The following is a 23,264-nucleotide window of genomic DNA, read 5'->3' on the forward strand; positions in this document are numbered from 1 at the left end:
TACATCACCCCCATATAAATCTTGGAGGTGATTTAGCACCCCCGCTTACAAAGGCCATGTGCATCGGTGTTTCCACAGATCCAAAACAAACTTCTCGAATTTATAGACATTTCCTAGAATTGTTAGTTTGATTTTAACAAAAATTGTACAAAAATGTAGCCAGCCGAAACTTTCAGCAAACAATTTTAGAAATATAACATGAATGTTGACAGTTGCTATGTTTAATTATTGTTTACTTGTAATCTTTGGATTTCCCGAAATTTCCTGCATGGATTTGTTTCATTCGGAACCTTTCCTGGAAAAGGTAAAATTTCCCGAAATTTTCGGAATTTCGGGAGGAGTGGAAACACTGATGTGCATCACGGGAATATCTATATATAACCCTTCATAATGCAATGTTATAAGGGGTTATAAGTAATATCACGAACATGCTATTGAAATAAAAATGTAGGATTTTAATATAAAATCGAAAAACTTTTCAAATTCAACTCTTTGCATTTACTCGCATTTCTCTATTTATTCCTAAACTTTATATGCCCTGTCGCCGAACCCTGCATGTGTCTTTCCACATTTTTAAAAATCGGATTAAAGTGACATTTTTAGATTGGTGACTTCATTTTTTTGTACAAAATACCATGTGGACGTCTCAGGATTCTGGAGTTTCTTGGGGCTTTGCTATCTATGCCTAGAGAAAGGGGAAATAGAGAGGAACGATAAGAAAGGATATAAGAAGAAGAAAAGTGAATGAAATAAGAAAAGAGGAACGATATGAAAACAGAACAAGTAGAAATCATTATACAAAAAAAATCAATCGCGAATATACTTTTTAAAAAATCAGCTTGCGTTTTACATGCGCTCTTATCATTATTCAGGAAAATATGCAGCAATATTCCAAAACAGTTTATACAATGTTTCGTATTAAGATCTTAATTTCAACAAATATCAGCTCGCTTGGCGTATAAACTTTATACTTACCATAAGACCGTATTTGATGAGAATGACCCGATTCAGCTCTTCATGTCAAAATATTAATAATTTTCAACTCGTTCTTCGTGCTCCGCGCTCGCACCATTCTGTTGTATAATCAATGCAATTTAATAAGTTTGAATCTCGGGTTTTCAGTTATTTTTTTCCAAGCAATGTGCTTATAATGACAATCCTCGATCCTGCTAATTGTTAATATCATAATATGTTGGGCGTGGATCATTTGGTGTGTGTGGGTTGAATCATATTTTTAATAAGTACACTCTATTATTCATGCCAAAATTTTAAACGATATTATGTGTCTTTTGTTATGAAAATGCTAATACGCATTTACGAGAACAATAAATCAAATCGAATTGTTTAAGATGAACATACCATGCGTGATTACCAAAAGTGAGTAGAATGACCCGTTTAAGATGTTCATGTTCATAAAAAAAGTTCGCGCTCCTATATTTCTTTTCAAGGCGAAATATAAAAATAAACATTACCTTGCGCGCTTCGCGCTCGCATCAATAATTTAGGCCATAGTACATGAGTAGGTCCATGATTGTAAGAATAAAGCTACGATATACTTAAAAATTCAGACTTTAGTTGCATGGGACACCCCCCCCCCTAAATGATAATAATTAAGCATTTATCAGCCGATGTGGAAGAAATGTGGATGGAAATATTTCTTCCCCCCCCCCCCCCGAAGTACGTAAAAATATACATTCTGGCACTGGCGGCGGAAGATCATGCTTCAACACCGCCGGAACACCGCCAATCCAGAATCTAATATTTTTATGCTTTCGCCGCCGGCCACAGAATAATGCAATTATTTTTATGTCCTTTTTATTCCCAGCATATACCTTTATATTTTATATATTTTATGCTGCACCAAATCTTTTTATATATTATTATAAAAATGTTCGTTACATTGGTTGTTGGGCTGTGCAGTTATGTGTTGGAGGGGGGGGGCAGCTTTACGTTGTGCAGGGGTGGATCCAGGTTTTTCTAAAGGGAGGAGGCACAATTCATGAGAAAATTTTGAAAAGCAAAAAAAAAAAAAAAGGTTTTCATCTAAAAATTTACAATCTAAAGGTATTTCGCCAAAAATTTGTCAAGCAAAAGAAGAAGAAGAAAGGACCTCGCGTTCAAAGGAAGGGAGTGCATACGTGAGTAAAATATGGCAGATATACTACACAAGTTTTGATTACTGCTCTCAAAAAGGTGCTCGGCCCATTAGAGAAACAGTCTTGAATAAATGAAATGTTATAATCATGTGACTGCACAATTAAAAATGAATGTCCTGTATTATGTTCATTTTTCGAGCGATATGGGAAGAGTCTTACGTAATACTAAGTAATTTGCATACCCACATAAACAACGAAACGTTCACGCATGGGATAAAGCCATCCTTCCCTCAGCTAGCCATGGTCCATGCCTCAGCTCACGACACACGCAGAGCTCGAGAGACCACATGTTCTTATTCTATTCTCAAGTACATGTATGATGTTCTGGATCGCACATATTTTATTCTGGTGCTACACTTTCGCTTTATCTTCATGTAATATTAAAGTACATCGCCCCAAATTTGCCACGTTACTACAATCCCGGCGAGGAGTCAGTAAGTCTGCATTTTTCTTATCTTAGATGGTCTGTACATATCTTTCGTTGCGCTATCAGAATCTGTTTTTCTTCTTTCATACTACTTTCTCTGCTTCGACTAGAACCGTCAAGGCACTATAGAAACGAGCCAGCAGAGAACATGCGCTGCATGTAATGTTTACAATTCTCATTGCATGCCGGCCGGAGCGGCCTTGCCCCCATTCACTGTTGGTTGATTGACAGTTCTCGCTTGCGTGTCCGTTACGATCTCAACGCAGAGGGAGGCATACAATTTTATTTTCAAATCGGGATGTCACAGTAATTAGGGAGATCGTCTAGTAGACGAGTTCTAATATAATCACATTTTCCTACCTACTAACAACTTTTCATTCAAAATAAAGATGATTTCCAGGGTTTCTTAGAACAAGTACATAAGCTCATAAACATAATTCATCTTAATTTGAGAATTTTATAAAATCAGCTTCTCACAATGTTAAACGATCCCTTTAACGTAACTTAGTTTGTACTTAAATTATAATTTTTGAAACAACCGGGTCTGGAAAAAAGACTGGACTTATATTATAATTTTGGAAACAACTGGGTATAAAAAAAAAGACTTTGGACCTGCATTATAATTTTTGAATTAACCGGGTCTGGAAAAAAGTCTTTGGACGAATATTATAATTTTTTTAATTAACCGGGTCTGGAAAAAAGACTTTGGATGTATATTATAATTTTTGAAACAACTGGGTCTGGAAAAAAGACTTTGGACGTATATTAAAATTTTTTAAACAACCGGGTCTGAAAAAAAAGACTTTGGACTTATATTACAATTTTTGAAACAACCGGGTCTGGAAAAAAGACTTTGGACGTATATTATAAGTTTTTAAACAACCATGTCTGAAAAAATGACTTTGGACGTATATTATGATTTTTTAAACAACCGGGTCTGAAAAAAAGACTTTGGACACATCTTATATTTTTTTAACCAACCGGGTCTGGAAAATTGGCCTGTCACCATTCTAATTAATTTGTATATTATATGAATGTGTATGTCCTAAAACAGTCGTGATGTGGATGATATGAAATGAAAAGGTGTTTTTCATGATAAATTATGCTCTTATATGTGTGAATTTTACCTTCTCGGATATCCCGACAAAGTAATTTCAAAATTGTAACATACCCCCTCTATCACCCAAATCCAGTTATCCACCCCTCTGCAGACACACCACCACCGCTGCCGTGAGTGTGCTACGCAAGAACGATAATGTAGTCCGCTACATTGCCTTGTCACTGATCGGTGAACGGCAGAGCAGAAAAAGCCTTGATCGCGTATCGACATTAGGATCATCGATCAGTACGTTCCTCACATGCACAACACACAACACCATTCTGTTTTCCTACCTTCCTTGCTCTTGCCTTGGCTGGCGGGGGCTGGGGCTTGCGAGTACATCCCATATTGTCTAAGTCTAACTTCCAATACAACACGGGAACAATTTAGAAAAGTGATTTCAGAATGAACACTACGTACAGCACAGAGTTGGGGAAAAAAAACATTCTTTTTCGGTCATATTCTCCGACTTCCCGCGTTTTAGTCTCGGCTCATATGTTGTTTCAGATTGATGAAAAAAAGTTTTATTATGATTCTGATGAATCAAGAGAAAAAAGGGCAGTGAAACCAACAGAAAGAAACCCTTACATACAAAGGAAATTCCAAGATTATACATCCTGTTTATGTTTTGGAAATGCACTGTACTCTCACTAAAATGTTATGTAAACCGTCTTTGGGTAAATTGTGTCTGAATTCATAGACTAGTACAGTACATTATCCACGTTGGTTGCACTGTCCTTTCTATGTATGCAGTAGGCCTGGCGGAATTGTATTTACTTGTGTGTGTGTGTGAGGCCGGAGTGTGTGTAAGCATATAGCTATATGGTGTAAGGTCTACATCACTGTATGACACCATGAACTGTATAAGCCTACTATATCGATATACTCGTGTGTGTAGGCATACTAGTAAAAGGCCATGAAGAGTTCAGTCCACTGGTCATGTATATGGAGATATGTAATTACAACCCATTGCTCCTGACCAGTGGTTCATAATACATTGGTCACATTTGTCATACGGCGGCCGTACGGCGAGTCGATCGAAAACAGTCGTTTTATTCATTTTTATTCAAACCATCTATATACATGCAGGCGCGGACCCATGGGTGGGGGGGCCGAGGGGGCCTTGCCCCCCCCCCCCCTTCGGCCAAAAAAAAGAGGAAAGAAAGAGGAAAAAGAGGGGAAGAGGGGAGAGAAACAAAGAAAAAGAAGAAAGGAAGAGGGGGAAGAAGGGAAGAAAAAAGAAAGAGGAAAAGGGGGAGAGAAAAGAGGAAAGGAGAGAGGGGAAGAGGAGGAAAAAAAAGAAGGAAAAAAAAGAGGAAGGAGGAAAGAAGAGAAGAGAGAGAAAGGGGAAAAGAAGAGGGGAAAAGAGAGGAAAAGGGGGAAGGAAGAAGAGGAGAAAAAAGAGAGAGGAAAAGGGGACAGAAAAGAAGAAAAAGGGAAGAGGGGGAAGGAAGGGAAGGAAAAGGGAGAGGAAAAGGGGAAAGAAAGAGAAGGGAAAAGAGAGGGAAAGGAGAAAAAAAGAGAGAGAGAGGAAAAAGAGGAAAGAAAAGGAGAAAAAAGAGGAAGAGAAGAAAAGGGAGGGGAGGGAGAGGGGGTAGAAAAAGAGGAAGAGGGGAAAAGAAAAGGAGGGAGGAAAGAAGAGAAGAAAAAAGAGAGGGGAAAGAAAAGAAGAAAAAGAAGAGGGGAAAGAAAAAAGGAGAAGAAGAGAGGAAAGAAAGATAAAAAAGAGGAAGAGGGGGAAGGAAGAGAAGAAAAAGGGAGGGGGAGGGGGGGAAGAAGAGGGGGGAGGAAGAGGGGAAAAGGAAAAGGAGAGAGAGGAAGAGGGAAGAAAGAAGAAGGAAAAAAGAGATAAGGGGGAGAAAAGAAAAGGGGAAAGGAAGAGAAGAAAAGGGAGGGGAGCAAAAAGAGGAAGAGGGGAAAGAAAAGGAGAGAGAGGAAGGGGAGGAAAGAAGAGAAAAAAGAGAGGGGAAAGAAAAGAAAAAAAGGGGGGGAAATAAAAGAAGAAAACAGGAGAAGAAGAGGGGAAATAAAAAAAAAGAGGAAGAGGGGGAAGGAAGAGAAGAAAAGGCAGGGGGAGGGGGAGAAAAAAGAGGAAGAGGGGAAAGAAGAGAGGGGAAGAGAGAGGAAGAGGGAAGAAAGAAGAGAAGAAAAAAGAGAGAGAAAGGGGAAAGAAAAGAAGAAAAGGGGCGCCAAATTGATGTTCGAACTAGGGGGCGCCAATTGATACTCGAGCTAGGAGGGGGGGGGGCGAAATGATATTCGAACTAGGAGCGCCAAATTGATGTTGGACCTACATGTAGGGGCGCCGAATTGATATTCGAACTAGGAGGGCGCCGAAATGATGTTCGAAGAGATGTTAAAATGATGTTCGAACTGGGGGCGTCAGATTGATACTCGAACTAGGGGGGCTCAGGATTGATGTTTGAACTAGGGGGCGCCAAATTGATACTCGAACTATGGGGCGCCAAATTGATGTTGGACCTACATGTAGGGGCGCCGAATTGATATTCGATCTAGGAGGGCGCCGAAATGATGTTCGAAGGGATGTTAAAATGATGTTCGAACTGGGGCGCCAAATTGATACTCGAACTGGGGGGGGGGGGGGGACCGAATCGATGTTAGAGCTAGGGGGGGGGGGCGCCAAATCGATACTCAAACTAGGGGGCGCCGAATTGATGTTCGAACTAGGGGGGCGCCAATTTGATACTCGAGCTAGGGGGGGCAAATTATATTCGAACTAGGGAAGGCACATTGAGTTCGAAGGGATGCCAAAATGATGTTCGAACTGGGGGCCGAATTGATGAACGACCTACATGTAGGGGCGCCGAATTAATATTCGAACTAGGGGCGCCAAATTGATGCTGGACCTACATGCATGGGCGCCGAAATGATGTTCGAAGGGATGTTAAAATGATGTTCGAACTGGGGCGCCAAATTGATACTCGAACTGGGGGGGGGGGGGGACCGAATCGATGTTAGAGCTAGGGGGGGGGGGGCGCCAAATCGATACTCAAACTAGGGGGCGCCGAATTGATGTTCGAACTAGGGGGGCGCCAATTTGATACTCGAGCTAGGGGGGGGGCAAATCATATTCGAACTAGGGAAGGCACATTGAGTTCGAAGGGATGTTAAAATGATGTTCGAACTGGGGGCGCCAAATTGATACTCGAACTGAAGGGGGGGGGGGGCGAATCGATGTTCTAGCTAGGGGGGCGCCAAATTGATACTCAAACTAGGGGGGCGCCGAATTGATGTTCGAACTAGGGGGGGGGGGCGCCAAATTGATACTCGAGCTAGGGGGGGGGGGCGAAATGATATTCAAAAAAGGGAAGGCAAATTGAGTTCGAAGGGATGCCAAAATGATGTTCGAACTGGGGGCCGAATTGATGTGCGAATGGGGGGGGGGGGGCGAATTGATGATCGACCTACATGTAGGGGCGCCGAATTGATATTCGAACTAGGGGCGCCAAATTGATGTTGGACCTACATGTAGGGGCGCCGAATCTATACTCGAACTGGGGGGGGGGGGGCGTCGAATTGATGTTCGAACTAGGGGCGCCAAATTGATGTTGGACCTACATGTAAGGGCGCCGAATTGATACTCGAACTAGGGGGGGGGGGGGCGCCGAATTGATGTTCGAACTAGGGGCACCACATTGATGTTTGAACTAGGGGGCGCCATGGGCGGAAATCACAGGGGGACAGGGGGGACGTGTCCCCCCTACCAAAAATAGTAGGGGAGACACAATATCAAATCTCCCCCCTACTATTTTGGTCTTTTATGATGGAGAAAAATACATAATTCACATTCGAAATAATACATGTATTTAGAACTATTAAAATGACCTTACATTTTAAATGGGTGAAAACCTTCTTTTATTTTTTAATTTTCAAATTTTTAAGCCCCTGGTCCCATAGGCCGATCCAGGAGGGCCCGAGGGGCCCTCCTGGATGGGCATTACACAATATCACATTTCACCATTTCACATTACACATTTCACCTCGTAAATCGAACTTTCGTTATTTTGTTTGATTTAAAAACTGATTTTTTAAAGAGTGCTTTCTAAAAATGACAGCTGTTTGGCCTGAATATTAACATTTTCTGCTCGCGCTACGCGCTCGCAAATTTCGATTTATCAAGTACCTATTATTTTCGTGTATTCCATTTTGTTTTGAAAATATCCCATTTCAAGTATAGAGGGTTCCCGTGTGACGTCACTGCGCGACGGGCGTCCATCTTGGAGGACAAACGCCCGGTCGATGACCCTACAGCTAGCTATGACGCGTTATGCAACAGCGCGATGTACACCATATACTGTACATACCGGTACTACGAGCATGTAAAGTTGTATATCATGCCAAACTTTTGTGCTATGTACAAATGTGGAAATAGGGCTTACAGAGACAAAAAGTCCCTTTTCCGTTTGCCAGCTATTGTGACAAGAGAAGGAGAGGAAACTTTTGAACTCTCGAAGGAAAGGCGAGGAAAGTGGCTTGCACAGATTTCTCGTGACATCAAAGATACAAGCTTGCCGTACATACGTGTCTGTTCAGATCATTTCGTCAGCGGTATGTAGAAAATGTCTCTCCAATAACGTTGCATGTGAAGGACTAAGAATAGATCTAATATATTTAGTCAGAATTATATACTTTTATCGTCTAGATGTTAGGTAGCTTTGTTATAAATATGAGAAATGCAACGTCCGCTGGTTTTTTCACCGGTTTAATGTTGGCGGTGACGGGGAGGGAGTACCGCCGTCGGGTCCGGCGGCAGTTCACGCGGGGTTCCGTGGCAATTACGGCCGATGTGACTGTTACTGTCAGTGTAACTGTAAACCTCGACTTGTCATCAGCTTTATCAACACTGTTGACAACAGATTGTACATTAGCTGACTAGCTGTATCCCAGGGCCACGGAACTGGGGGGGGGGGGCTGAGGCCACCCCCCTTCCCACTTTCTTCCAAAATAGTGTATGGTAAGGTGCCCCAAGGCCCAACTTTGCGCAGCGCCCTTGTCTGGGCACACGCGATTCTAATAAAACGAGATGCGCAACAACAACAAACTTTAAACCTGAAATATGTTAACAGATAATCATTTAATTTTTTTTTGCATGGTCACCTCCCCCCCTTCCCACTTTGAAAATTGTTCCGTGGTGCCTGTATCAGACAACCTCAAGGATAAATCAAGCTCCCCCCCCCAAAAAAAAAAAAAAAAAAAAAAAATATTAAATAAATAAAAAGAAAAAATAATAAATAAATAAAAAATGTAATACTTTATTGTGGGCAGGAAACAATACTTGGGGTTTAGTGTAGGCTAAATATTCATGTTTATCATAGCTGTACTACAGGAAGATATAAGTATTTTAAATTATAATTATTATTTTTTATGTTTTCTTCATAATTGCAGGAAAGCCAGCATATCTGTATGACAGGACCAATCCAGATTGGGTACCGAGTTTGAAGCTTGGCCATAATAAAGTTACACCTGATAAAGTTGAACGTGATTCTGGCAGGTACAAACGAGCACAAACCAGACAGACAAAGAAAGTTGAGAGCAATGCAGCTCAAGCACTTCTTCTTCTTCAGTCTAGTGATGAAGTGAACAACAGTATTGATGAATGTCCTGGAACAGCAAGTCAGACATCCCTCGAAGGTTCTACAATTGAAAGTACCACATCTGAATTACAAAGACTACTGGATGAAAACAGGATGCTGAAAGCTGAATTGTCAAAGAGCATGTACGACCAGCAGTTCTTTGAGGGTGAAGATGAAAGAGTTAAATATTATACTGGACTTGTTAGTTTTTCTGTACTGCTTGTTTTGTTCAAGTACTTAGAGGCCTTCATACCTACCGGCATCACCCTCACTAAATTCCAGCATTTAATACTGGTCCTGATGAAGCTACGTCTTCGACTGTCAGTCATTGATATTGGACATCGATTTGGTGTAACAAAAACTACTGTGTCAAGAATATTCCTCACGATGATAGATATCATGTATATACGACTAAAACCTCTCATTGTTTGGCCGGAAAGAGAACACTTACGTGAAACAATGCCCTTGAGTTTCATAACTCACTTTGGAAAAACAGTTACAGTCATTGTAGATTGTTTTGAGATTTTTTTGGAAAGACCGTCAAATTTAGGAGCACGTGCCTCTACTTGGTCATCATATAAACATAACAATACGGTGAAGTACATGATTGGTATCACACCTCAAGGTCTTATTTCTTACATTTCTAAAGGATGGGGTGGAAGAGTTAGTGACAAATACCTAACTGAACATTCTGACTTTTTACGCAAACTAGACCCGGGAGATGTTGTATTAGCAGATAGGGGATTCAACATTGACGATAGTGTGGCATTAACTGGAGCTAAGGTAATTTACCCAGCATTCACGAAGGGTAAAAAACAGCTGAGTGCAATTGATGTTGAGCAAACAAGACGAATTGCCAATGTACGCATACACGTTGAGCGTGTTATTGGATCACTACGCCAAAAGTATGCAATTCTTTCTACCACAATACCCATTGACTACGTTATTTGTTCAAATGCAAATGGACAAAAAGTAACTTTGGACAAAATTGTAGTTGTTTGTTGTGCACTTATAAACATGTGTCCATCTGTTGTGTCATTCAATTAAACAGGTCTTTCAACATGCCCCCTTGAACTGAGATGATGGTTCAATTTATTTTATAGTGATCATTTGTTCAGTTTTTTTTGTGGCTTTATAATGAAGGTCTTACATCTTTTATTTGATTCCTGCTTTTCTGGCCAGGCAAGTGGAATCAATGTTTTATTGTCCTGGATTTTGATTGAAACCACTCACCTTTGAAAATTGTAAACATTATGAACAAATACAAATGTTTAGTGGCATGTTTACTCAACAGATGCCCATGGATATTTGTTTTCTCACTATTTGTATTACCAATTTATTCTGTAAACTTGTGAACACATGCTCCTGCTTGATATATCTGAAGTCTTACAAGAGGTTGGACACTTTCAACTACATGTACATTGTAAACTCCTTTTTTATGTGTAAGTGTAACATTTTTTGTTATTTAATTTTTTTAATTGTTTGGGCTGATCCATCAGCAACATGTTAAGATCACATCAGATTCTAGTCTTATCTAAATGGGCATCTCCGTGGTAAGACTATTTAATACCACCATATTTATTCTCATTCACCAACAGAGTAATGTACTAATTGATACATACAAAGATATTAGTAGTACTGTTGCTGCTGTTTTGAGATTACACTGAACATAAGTGGACAAGTACTGAAAATTATTCAAGTGCTTCAAATATGTGTGTTATCTTTGTAATCAAACAAAGTATACATGTACAATTGTACTGTACATGTAATAAAAACGGCAATTAAATTTGTTAATCATAATGTATGTTCTCATAGAGTACTGTGCAATATTAATTTTATTTTTTAATCAACTTTATTGATGTTATTTTATAATGATATTTAAAGTGCATATTGTTATTTTATATTGATATTAATGCTTTTGAAACCTGTGTGTAATTATTTATAAATGGTCATGACATGTTATCTGTTTAAATTATTTCTTATATTTTTTGTACAGCTGTATTTTATTTATAAACTCACATTGTTAGTCTTCAGACTTTTTGATGAGTACATATTTAATAAAAACCAAATTGAATTTGAATTAGAATTGGTAATGTTTGTTTCTCGTGCAAGCAAGAGAGATGTGGTATAAATCTGTCCCAAGGTGTGAGGGGGAGGGGGCATGGGAGAGGTGACACTGGGAAGGAGGCTTGGAGGAGATGGTGTGAGGATGAGTCCGGGGAGGTATTGTAAGGAGGGGGCCCTAAGGAGGGGGGGGGGGGGAGAGGTAGTGTGAGGAGGAATGGGACAGAGGTGGTAGGACTGTGGGCAGCAGGAAGAATTCCAGCCCAATCATGCTCACACACATACACTCACTCGTACAGACATGTGCACACAGAATCGTAATCACACATGCACACAGAATTGCTATCATACAGAAACATACACACAGAATTGCAATCATACACCCAAACATACCAATACATAATGAATTGCAATTACACAACACTCACAGACATGCACAGAGAATTGCAATCATGCACACAGCCATGGCACTGACACATGCAGTCAGTCACACACACATACAACCGTACAGTTGAACACATGCATGTACACAATTTTGACATTTTACTACTCGGCAAAATTTTATTCATTCAGATTTTATTTTCTGATTTCAATATATTATTATATTATTATATATTTCTGATTTCAATATATTATTATATTATATTATATTCTGCAAAATCTGCAAGCAGCATGAACTGATTTCACGCTCAGTGGGGTAGCTGTTATGACTGCAAAATCTTTTGTGTTGTTACATGAAAGGTGGAAAGGTGAAACTATAGGCCAAACTTAAAAGTAAATGCTAGTTTTGGTAATGATATCAAAATGAGTTCGTACAGAATCCAATGAAATGACCACCAAAGTGTCTGTTTGTATAAATGAAACGCATGTGCCAAAGGATTCTGGAAGAAATTGTGTAATTGCTGAGAAATCAGCAAATAAGCACAGGATTCGGGTATAAGCGTCGGGCCCCGACGCTCAAAGCAATAATTATACACTGTCCCACGTGCACTTATCTGTGTTGGGGAAGTTCAGTCTGAACATTTTTCAGCGTAGATTTCAAGATTTCACAAAGTTCAGTTTATGTAACTGTACCAGATCTAGATCCTCGATGATATACTGACAATTGAGCCTGGTTTTACAGACTTTCTCATGAAATCAGTGTTTACTGCAACTACTGGAATTTCTCTTTAACATCATCTTCACTTTAGTTATCATGCAACGAGCTACATCCATGAATAGTGTCATGTTCAGAGAAAACCAGGCTCCAACATTGAACATGAAATCACCAGTGATTCCACTCACCAAGAATTTCCATAATTTTGACAAGAAAATTTGTCATTAAACACTGCACACAAAAATGTTTTTTGTGTGCACTTTTGCAACAAAAAGTGATTTAGTGAATAACAGTACCACCATCATTATTCTAAACTGATGTCAAATGACAATGCAGTAAACATAGCATTAAGCTATGGTACCTTTGTACCACACTGCTAAAATTTCACACAAGGCTGTTGTGAACTAAGTAAAGGAAAAAGTGAAGTTTGGAACTGTATAAAACTATGTTGTATTTTATGACATGATACACTGTAGACATATTTTCCCTGCACTCTGTACATCACTTTAAACACATTAAAGTGGCCACTACAACCCATAGTTTTGGTCCAAAAGTACAATATTTACATGTATCTGTCACAAAGTACTGTACCACAGACATCTGGACAAGACAGAAAAATTGCATACCAAGTGTAAACAATGATGTTATAACGTTAGTATTGGAGAGTAGGTAGCAGTGTTTACATTTCTATAACAAAACATTGGCCCTTGAGTCCTTGACCATTTCATATTTATGCAATTTCTAGAAAAAATAGCAACAAAAAAACAACAATAATCACCAATTGCATAGTGAAGTAATTTCAACATTAGGTAACAGTTGCAAATACTATCAATTATCACTACTTGAAACTTACAAGCATCATCAATGCACTAGTAGGCCTGCAGTTCGGAATGGTTTATTCCAGTATAATAAATGTATTCAGAACTACAAACAGGATTTATCATAATGAATGTCCCTAACATTTCCTTCTTTATCCTGTTAAGCAAAAACATAATATAAGTTTCCCGTCCAATTTAGTCAAAATGTAATCATCAGATGTAATCATTCAATTTGGAACGAATGTGAATGGCCAATGAGATCAACATTCAAAAACTTAAAAAGTTTAATCAAATTGGGTTTAATGGCATGTGATTTCATGGGTTTTTCACGTAAGCGTGCAAAGAGCGATCAAATTAAATAGCCACAAGGAGTGTTTTCTCAAATTCGCACCGGCACCATCTTTACGAATGTTAAGGAATTCGAATGAATGAATATGCAAACATTTACAGGATATGGGCAGTGTTTTGTTGTTGCTTATGCTATTTTTATTATCCACCTGTTTTGAAATAACTTTGATTTTGTTTGAAATTACCGTTATTGAAGCAGAAAGCTTGTTTGCCACTCATTCATGACAGAATTAGGCCTATACCAAAAAATACATATTTCATCCACAATCTTACAAGTATAATGTACAGAGCCTTTAAAGTACCATCGACTTGGAGACATGGAGAGATACTTTATCTTGCTGTGTCGACATAATAAGCTTATTATGTTGACATTCCGAGATATTATATCTTGCCATGAATAGCCTTATTATGTCAACAGGGCGAGATATGTTGTCTCGTCAAGTCGACTTACAAAAAAGTTATATGTCAACATGCGAGATATGTTATCTTGTCAAGTTGATTTATAAAATGTTATATATCAACATGACGAGATATCTGGATTCTCGCCGGGCCTTGGACAATTCATATATTGCCATGTTGACATATAACCTTTTAAAATCGACTTAGCAAGATGACGTATCTCGCCATGTCGACTTACGTCGACACAATAATAATAATAATAATAATAGATGCAATTTATAAGGCGCCAAATCCAATAAAAATATAATGCTCAAGGCGCACATGTGAAAAAGTGAAGAGTGAGAAAAAGTAGCGTATAAAGAGGTGAAAAATGATATTGGTTAATCATGTGTATGCAGCATTGTACAAGTATGTTTTCAGTTTTTTTTTAAATAATTCTACAGACTTGGTGTCACGGATAACACGAGGAAGAGAGTTCCAGAGTGAAGGACCTGCATGTATGAAAGCCCTATATAAGGACATTATATCGACATGGCAAGATAAATTATCTCGCCAAGTCATCAAGTCGATGGCACTTTAAAGTTCCGTAATAATGATAATAATAATGAAATAATGGTATTTATTCATCATCGTAATCTCAAGCAAGCAGATACAGAATGATTTACAGAGTACTATATAAAATGATTAAAATACAAAACATTATTACAAAACCAGAATTTCTGAATTGTAGTAACAAATGTTTACACAATAGGTGGCCTGTAACAAATTCCAAATATGTATTATAATGAAATATTAACAGAATGTGCACTTGAAAAGAAAAATAAATAGAGGGGGGAAAACAAACGGAATTGAATGCTAAATAAATTAATATGAACCGTGGATGGAGAGAGTTGACAAAAATCGTTCGAACTTGAACACCCATTCATTAATATAAATGCATCTCTGATGAAATTGGACGGGAAAACCTATAATAATAAGGATTCTCTAATGAGCGGCACTTTTTTTAGCAGGAGCTCACTCAACTCAACACCTACAGACCCAGTCAGCAATTATTGTTCTGGCTTGTTCACTCTATTGTTCTGTTGTGTAAATTCGAGCGTTAATTGTACTCAAAGATTGCTGACTGCCACTGTATTTTGTAAGGTTTTGCTTCTTATGCTTGCCTCTCCTGTTTTCTGGCATTTTTCTGCAGTCTGGGCAGTACCATTTACCATGTGGCACATCCCTTATTTTCAAACATCTCAGATGGAACCACAAGATTTTGCATGACTTCCCATCACATGCAACCATATCTCCTTCCTTCTCTCCCTTTCTACAATAACAAAATGTGTCACATTCACTTGACTTGCCACCGATAGTGTCATCCTTGCTATAGAACTTTGCAAGAAGTTCGGGAAGAATGGCTTTTCGAAATAGCTGTGTCGTCTTGTCAACAATTTCTTCCCACATGTCCTTGTTGGGTCCGATTCTCTCGATGTGGGTGTCCTCTGGTGTCCAAACGACGAAATCAGCAAATTCTGCATTGCATGAAAGTAGTTGGGCCTGGATCTGGTACATATACTGGTGGTCTGATTTGAGGTGAACACCACTGTCTGTTTTTTTCAGACATTAACTTTTTTCCATCGCTATATATTCTTCTACCGTCTTTTCTTTTGCGCAGAAAGGGCACTTTACTTCTACGACTCCCGTGCCACAACAGTCGCAGCTGACAACCCCATCAGGTGAAGCGCCAAGATGTGGGTACTTGGGATTGATTACCAATCCCGACTCATGCAGTGAGAAGTTTTCATGTGTGTACTGCATCTCTGCAATGTATGCTTGTCTTGCCTTCTCCTCATGTTCGCATCCGTATGTGGTGGCCTGTGTCTGGAAATTTTTGCCAGGATAACATATGCTTTTGATAAGGGACAGTGATGGCTGGTCAGGATTGGTCCTGCAAGCACTTTTCATTTTGGATGCAGTTATCCTCCCGGCCCTGTGCTGAAACCAACACTTGCTTGCAGCCTGCTTTCTTGTACGCTGCTCGACATAATCAGCTTGGCTTTGTGTTAAACTTACATCGACATCTGTGGACTTTTCCAAAAGATCATTAAACGTCAACTCGGCAAACTCAGGTTTGTACAGCTCCATCAGTGAAGGCACTTGCGTATCAGCAGGCTTGAATGCCTGGCAGTGACCAGGCAACACACTCAAAACCACAGATTTTTTACCACATGTGTTCAGCGCAGTAAATAAGTCATTTATTTCGTCAACTGTTGGTTGCGGAGCTGCAGGTTGTACAGTATGGCAGTGACTTGGGCCTCTCACCCGACTATCATGCACAAAATCATCCAATTTACGTTTTTGTGATTGTGCTGATGTGAAATCTATCTTATGGACAGGCATATACTGTACTTCTCTCCTTGCACTTGGCATTTTCCAATATGCTGCCTCCTGTGTCACAGTTTTGGAGTCCCTGATTCTCACCTTCGTTTCCAGGTAAAACAAGACGGCACATACATGTGTACAGGTTTCACCCAGACCCGCCATGCAGTCACAGTGGGCTGCTATCACCTTCCCATCTTTCTCAGCAACGATCCACGGTTTCAGTGGTGTTTCACGCAACCGTTGAGAATGCATCACCTGGATAAAAATAAGCAGACAAAATGAGACAATATACATTAGCATGACTTAAAATTGAAACAATCATATGGTGTGCATGGATTGTACTACATGTAAGGCTACAAGTAATAATTTTCTTTTGACTAAAAAAATTAAATATATGCTGGAATTCTATAACGTTTGATGACGCCTGTCTCACAAGTATTTGGGAGCTTCTTTAGATCTTGACAATTGACAATTTCATTAGATAGAGGGTCTGACCGAGGATATTTTAGAGTTATGGGCTATTTATCGCATTTTAAAATTAAAATAAAGTATAAAGAGTTCTACATGTTAGGATAGGTGGTTACCCTGGCTAGGCCGTCGGGATATCCCTGGGGGCCCCTTGAAAAAATATGTTTTTTTAATTAAAAAATAATCTAAATAGCCCTTTATTCCCTTTAATTTTGTTAATTTGAGCCCCCTAAATGTGCATGCGTCGGGTCAAGCTAGTGTTTATCTGATTGCCCGAGTTGAGTTCTACAAGTTAGGATAGGTGGTTACCCTGGCTAGGCCGTCGGGATATCCCTGGGGGCCCCTTGAAAAAAAATGTTTTTTTAATTAAAAAATGTTCTAAATAGCCCTTTATTCCCTCTTTGTTAATTTGAGCCCCCTAAATGTGCATGCGCCGGGTCAAGTTAGTGTTTATCTGATTGTCCGAGTCGAGTTCTACAAGTTAGGATAGGTGGTTACCCTGGCTAGGCCGTCGGGATATCCCTGGGGGCCCCTTGAAAAAATATGTTTTTTTAATTAAAAAATGTTCTAAATAGCCTTTTATTCCCTTTTTGTTAATTTGAGCCCCCTAAATGTGCATGCGCCGGGTCAAGCTAGTGTTTATCTGATTGTCCGAGTCGAGTTCTACAAGTTTGGATATTGGCTAGGCCGTCGGGATATTACTGGGGACCCCTCGAAAAAAAAAAAAAATTATGCCCTTTTATTCAATGACGTTTGTCCCCTAAATGTCCTCGTACTAGGGCAAGCCAGTGTTTTTATGGTTGCCCGAGACGTGCTGTACCTGTTAAACCCCCTATTTAGTTTTCATAACCTCTAACTTTTGAATATCGAATATTTATCCAACTTTACACGCGTTTGAATATCGAACCTGAATATCAAACCAACTTCACAGTTTGAATATCGAATATCGAACATCCAACCAACTTCCTGCTGGTAGGCCAGTGTTGTTGTGGTTGCCCGAGACGTGCTGCACCTGTTGAAGCCCCTACTAGTTAGCTTTCAAGACCCCTAATTTTTTAATATCGAATATCGAATATTGGTTCAACTTCACACGTGTTTGAATATCGAACCTGAATATCAAACCAACTTCACAGTTTGAATATCGAATGTCCAACTTCCTACCGGTAATTCCACACAGTGCGCATTTTGCAATTGAAATTGCATGCGCATTGGGGTGGTGCGTAGCTCTACTTTTAGTTTTAGGACCCCCTACCATACTACATTAGCCTAGGCCTAGATGGGGTATTAGCCCCTCTCCTCGATCAACATCAAATTTAAAATCATCAGTCATACTCAGTACATTTTAAAATAGCAATTAACTGAATCCATCAGATCTACATGTGCTCTCTCACTTAGTTTCAGTCACATTGATTCATTCACCCGATATCTTATTCTTGGGTCAGGCCACTTGTTCACTGCAACCACCCTGCCTGTGGGGAATCTACAGGTTGGACTATGGCATGCCAATGCTGTACAGAGCACACACTTTAAAAAATGATTAAAATATCACTTTTGTGACCAAATTACTAATTTCCGTACCGTTGCAATTTATTTTCTTTAGTAACTTGGGATTAATTTTTGTATTCACTAGAGCGCTCAAAAACTTGAATTTTTTGCATATTTTTGTGTACGCCCTCTATTGGTGGAAAATAATATGGCAAGAAAATTTTCCTTTTTTTTATCTCTATTTTTAATTAAGAAAAAAATAATTTAACTCTTACTGTGCCAGTACGAATACCCCTTGACTGCCAGGGGTATTCGAGGGAATCCTAAGTTGACCGAAACGTAACCAGAGACTGATTTTAAAGCGGTCATAACTCTTTACCCGTACATTGTATAATGAAACATTCTACACATGAAATCATGCATGGTTCATGGACTTTATGATCGTGTTATTATCTTTCTAATTCGCGTTTTTAAAAAATGAGAAAAAATGTAATATTTTACATTGATTTTTTTTTCAATAAGTAAAACCTAGAAATTATAATTTCATGAACATTTCAACGAGCAAGTAACCTGATGAATTGTAGAGATACCAAGAAATTAAGAAGATAAAATAAAAGTTCAATGTGTACCCTTTAAAATGACATAGATATTGATGAAATTGAACGAACAGAAATAACAAAAATAATGCTCTTTTGAATGAAATACTATTTTGGCTATTTAAGTTGCTTCCTCTGAAGAATACACACACAATTGAAAGCATTCTTTTCCAAAAAAGGGCATTGTCTTCGATCAAGTGACCAATCACAGAACAGCTGTGATCCCCGCGCGAACACTATCAGAACCCTGTATCTTCAAAGTGTGGCCAACCGTAAACTTTCATTCGTGTAGTCTTCAAAATAAGACCCCTTGTTTTTTTTTATTCGTAGTGTAACAAACAAAGTTATTGCCAGTCAGAAGGAGACAAAATATAAATTTAAATATGATATATCAAAATATAGATAAAGAGGGATCGGACAGATTCACTACTAATAAGTTTGGGGTGTAAAATCCCACAAAATGATATGGGCGTTCTTGGCAAAGTACAAAAACGCAAGAAAAAAAAACGTTTACTTTTCGTGAATCAAAGAAGAGGAAATGCAGATCAGTTACAAACAAAAAATCAATACAAATTTTCAAAGAAGAACATAGGCCTATTTGTTCTGTATTACTGGTCTGACCAATGTAGCCACCTGTTAACATTATCCGCGACTACATTCTTTTGTTCATAACACCAAGTCATGAACAATAGATGCCCAGACTCTCTTTCACGAGGAATCTTTAATCCGCGCTCCCTCCTGACCTATTATCTAGGAGAGCAATTTAGCACAGGATGTTCTTAGAAATCGGGGCTCACGCTCGTCTTTTGATTTGACTATTCAATACTTTCAAAGGTTCCGATATTTATTTCTTTTTACATTTTACTTTTTTGTGGGTGACCCAGGTAAAAAGAAAACAATTAGCCCCCCCCCCCCTACATAAAAATCCGGCATCCACCCAGGGTCTCCCCAGCTCGTAGCACTATCCGTAGTAAAAAAAAAGAATAATTTGTTCAGATAACATGATGTACAATATATAAAGGCCTGGTCACACCGCCCGAGCGTTGTTGGAGCGGAGAGTAAAAATCATCACCGCTCGCTACTTTTCACCATTTTCGATTTCGATTGTTTTTTTCGATTCACCAATTTTGTGAGCGAAATTCGGCCCTCTCTCCCTACCGCTCCAGCAACGCTCGGGCGGTGTGACCAAGCCTTAAGAAATTTAATATTCAACCCGTTATCGTCATCATTTTCATTTCTACTCTCTAAAGTCGTTTTAAAATATCCTTGATAGTGAAGTCAATGCAGCAACTAACAGGTCGGTCTGTGTGATGATTGTAGTGCGCAGACGAGAGTTGGAAATGACAGCCTTCTTTACTCATATATTCATAGCGAGAACATTTTTTTGAGAATGCTCAAAACAAAGGATAAGACCTTTCCCCCGCCCCCCCCCCCAACAAAAAAAAATCTTCCACAAATCGTGCACATTTGCAGGCAGAAAAAAGCCTTGACACAAGAATACTACCATACCGGCCTGCAAAAGACCCGATCGATAGCTCATGAATATTCATGTGACAATAGCGAATGGGCGAGTAGCGTTGGGTGGGGAACATCGTACCGCTCGGTCATTGGTCAATTCCGAGCTGAATGTCTCCGCACATTTGCCTTTGCTCTGCCCATAGAAGTACGTGTATTGCTACACACAACCGTTATATCACAGGTGTCTATAGGGGAAATTTTGATTCAGATCGTGGCAATATCCGAAATCAACTCTTCAAAATAATGATGCAAAAATACAATTTTACTCAAACAATGTCTATGTAAACCACTATTTTTTATATGATAAAATGAATTGTGAATTCCTTGCCAGTATAACAACATAAAAAACACAGAACATGGTGTTGATTTTCTGGCTGTAAAATTGGTTAAACAAAAAAAAGTTACTTGGGCACGTATACGTGCCAATGGCATTAGAGGCCTAAGGGCACAAATAGCTGCCAATGGCTCTTAAAGAGTTAAAGAATCAAATTTACTTACGGGCCAAGTTTTATGACGTATAGGTGTAATGGAAACTGTCAGTGTAAAAAAATCAAGCATTTGTCCCAAAGAAAAAGAGAAAATAAGCCAAACATTGCCATCCTTATTTTGCCACACATGGAGATATAACTGAGAACAAGGTTATATCATAACCTTGTTCATTGAATGAGTGGGTCAGGCTTAGACAGCTGGCAGCCGTCTGTTTCGAGGAGTTTTTTAACTTTTTTTTTTTTCTTTTTAATTTCTCCTCGTACACAGACGGCTCGCTAGCGTGCAGCCACCATTAGGGGACTTGCAATGCAAAATCCCCCCGTCGGGGCTCTTCAATTTTTGTCTTTAATTAATAAAAATTTTGAAAATTAACGCGACCAAAATGCAAATTAATATTCCCTCTTGGCATTAATTGCCAAAAAACGGAGAAAAATCAAGTTAAAAGGAACAAAAACAGTGACTTACCTCGGCTGTCGCGCCAATTCACTTCCCCGTTTTATCCGATCTTAAGTACATAAACATATGGCCATTGAGTCCCCTGTACAGATCGCGCTAGAACTTCGGTCTCTGTATTTGGTGAGTGAAGCCAACGGAGTTCAGCTGAACAACCAACATAACAGAGACCGAAGCTTTTGGTCTAGGTCAGGCTCAGCCTCAGACTAGCCAGAGTCTGAGGATTTTGTTAGAAATAATGATCCAGCAGGCAGCCCTTCTGTGTGATAATTGTAATTTTTGGTGTCACACTGCCTGTGTAGAAGACCCAACGTTTGCCAAACACACACAAACTTCTTCTTGTACTATCGGTTCCAGTGCGCTGCCACTGCACTGGAACCGAAGCGAGGCGAAGCGGCTAGCGGGCAGCGTCCGCGGCCACAGCCCACAGCCACGCCACGGCTGGCATGGCCGCGCACGACGCGAAGAAATTTTGATACTCGAAGCTTGACTGATATCATAATCATTTCTCATTAATTAAAGTCAAAATAAACATTTCTTACCCGTCCATACACAATAATCAGCTGCTTTTCCGTATTTGGAGTAGAATACGCAGAAACGTCCCTCACCCAGCCGTTCACAAACTGGTTGTACGCTTCCAAGCTTTTGTATGATCGCATGTCTTCGAGTGTGTACGGGCTTGGCGAGAACAACACAAAATTGACAATGTCGGCGTACGAAATTGCTGGGAAAATGTCAGGATCTTCACTCCAACTTCTCTTTGGAAGTGAGTAAGGGTCGACACCACCGATGAAAGATATTTTCTCTTCATATCGTGCTTTTGAAGCCTCGTCAAGACCGTTGAAATATGTAGATGGTGGGTATCGTTCACGTGTGTTTACCAGACTAGCCGCCATGTTGAAACTGGATTGTCCTCCAACATGGCGACGCGCAGCGTTACTATGGGGATTATGACGTCAACGGGAACCCTCTATTGATTGTCAAAACGTATCAGATTTGATTGGCGAGTTATGTATGTCTCAACATTGATTTTCAGCGAGCCAAGCTTTTGGCTCGCGATTTGCGCTCGCATTAATGGTTAAGAAATATTTTAACTGATGCATCCTATTCATAATTACATTAGTGCTTGAAATGTCCAGTTTTCAGGCCAAAATATCATCAGATTTTCTCGCCCTCATTAGGCATTAATAAATAAGATATTAATTTAATGATTAAATTGTCCCTTTTGTTTAATCTCGCACTTAGCAAGAAGAATATGAAGATAGTCATCATTTTCATATGATGACATGTCGTAAGGATGTCCCGCTCCTATGTAAAAACTCAAATAATAGTAAAAAATATCAGCTCTTTATGAAGTGCGATCCATATCCACCTCACTCTTTTCCTACAAAGTGCTTGAAATATAGAGCTGAAATTGACTTTTTTTTCAGATCGGAATATCAAATAGTTTAAGCTCGCACTTCGCGCTCGCTTTGATTTTTCATGATAAAAGATGTGTAGAATGCCTAGATTCTAGGTCTAAATCTGAAACACGTGCGCGCATGTTTGTTCAGATATTCAACTTGTTCTCTATTTAAATCATCCAGTTTAAGATCACAATATCAAAAAATTCTGCTCGCGCTTTGTGCTCGCTTCATTAATGTAGAAAGACTCCATATTACTCATCCTTTTCATGATTTACAAAACATGAATAGAGTGTCTCGTTCTTATGTTTAAATCTCAAATTTTTTCATTTTCCATCAATTGTTTAGTTATATACCTATTGGCCCGAATTCACAAAGGTCGACTAAAGTTATACCGGGGTTAAATTTAGTCGGGGGTTAACTAATACCGGGGTATAAAGTTAGTCCACCGCGCTATTCACAAACGGTGGACTAAGTAATCCAT

The 23,264-nt window shown here is 39.3% G+C and overlaps 2 protein-coding genes across 2 annotated transcripts; one reads left to right on the plus strand and one right to left on the minus strand.

The window, feature by feature from the left end:
* Positions 1–7,990: 7,990 nt before the first annotated feature.
* LOC135158125 (uncharacterized) lies at positions 7,991–11,364 on the plus strand. The gene is made up of 2 exons (XM_064115423.1): positions 7,991–8,251; positions 9,089–11,364. Exons 1-2 carry the CDS (start codon positions 8,038–8,040, stop codon positions 10,321–10,323), a joined length of 1,449 nt encoding a protein of 482 aa, XP_063971493.1. The 5' UTR covers positions 7,991–8,037; the 3' UTR covers positions 10,324–11,364.
* A 669-nt stretch (positions 11,365–12,033) lies between these two features.
* Positions 12,034–22,273, minus strand: LOC129261235 (uncharacterized). The gene is made up of 2 exons (XM_054899296.2): positions 21,920–22,273; positions 12,034–16,623 (listed from the first exon to the last, which is right to left on the minus strand). The coding sequence occupies exons 1-2, from the start codon at positions 22,271–22,273 to the stop codon at positions 15,610–15,612; spliced, it is 1,368 nt and encodes a 455-aa protein (XP_054755271.2). The 3' UTR covers positions 12,034–15,609.
* Positions 22,274–23,264: the final 991 nt, after the last annotated feature.

The sequence above is a fragment of the Lytechinus pictus genome, unplaced genomic scaffold (assembly GCF_037042905.1).
Source record: "Lytechinus pictus isolate F3 Inbred unplaced genomic scaffold, Lp3.0 scaffold_38, whole genome shotgun sequence".
In the NCBI taxonomy this organism is placed as follows: Eukaryota; Metazoa; Echinodermata; class Echinoidea; order Temnopleuroida; family Toxopneustidae; genus Lytechinus; species Lytechinus pictus.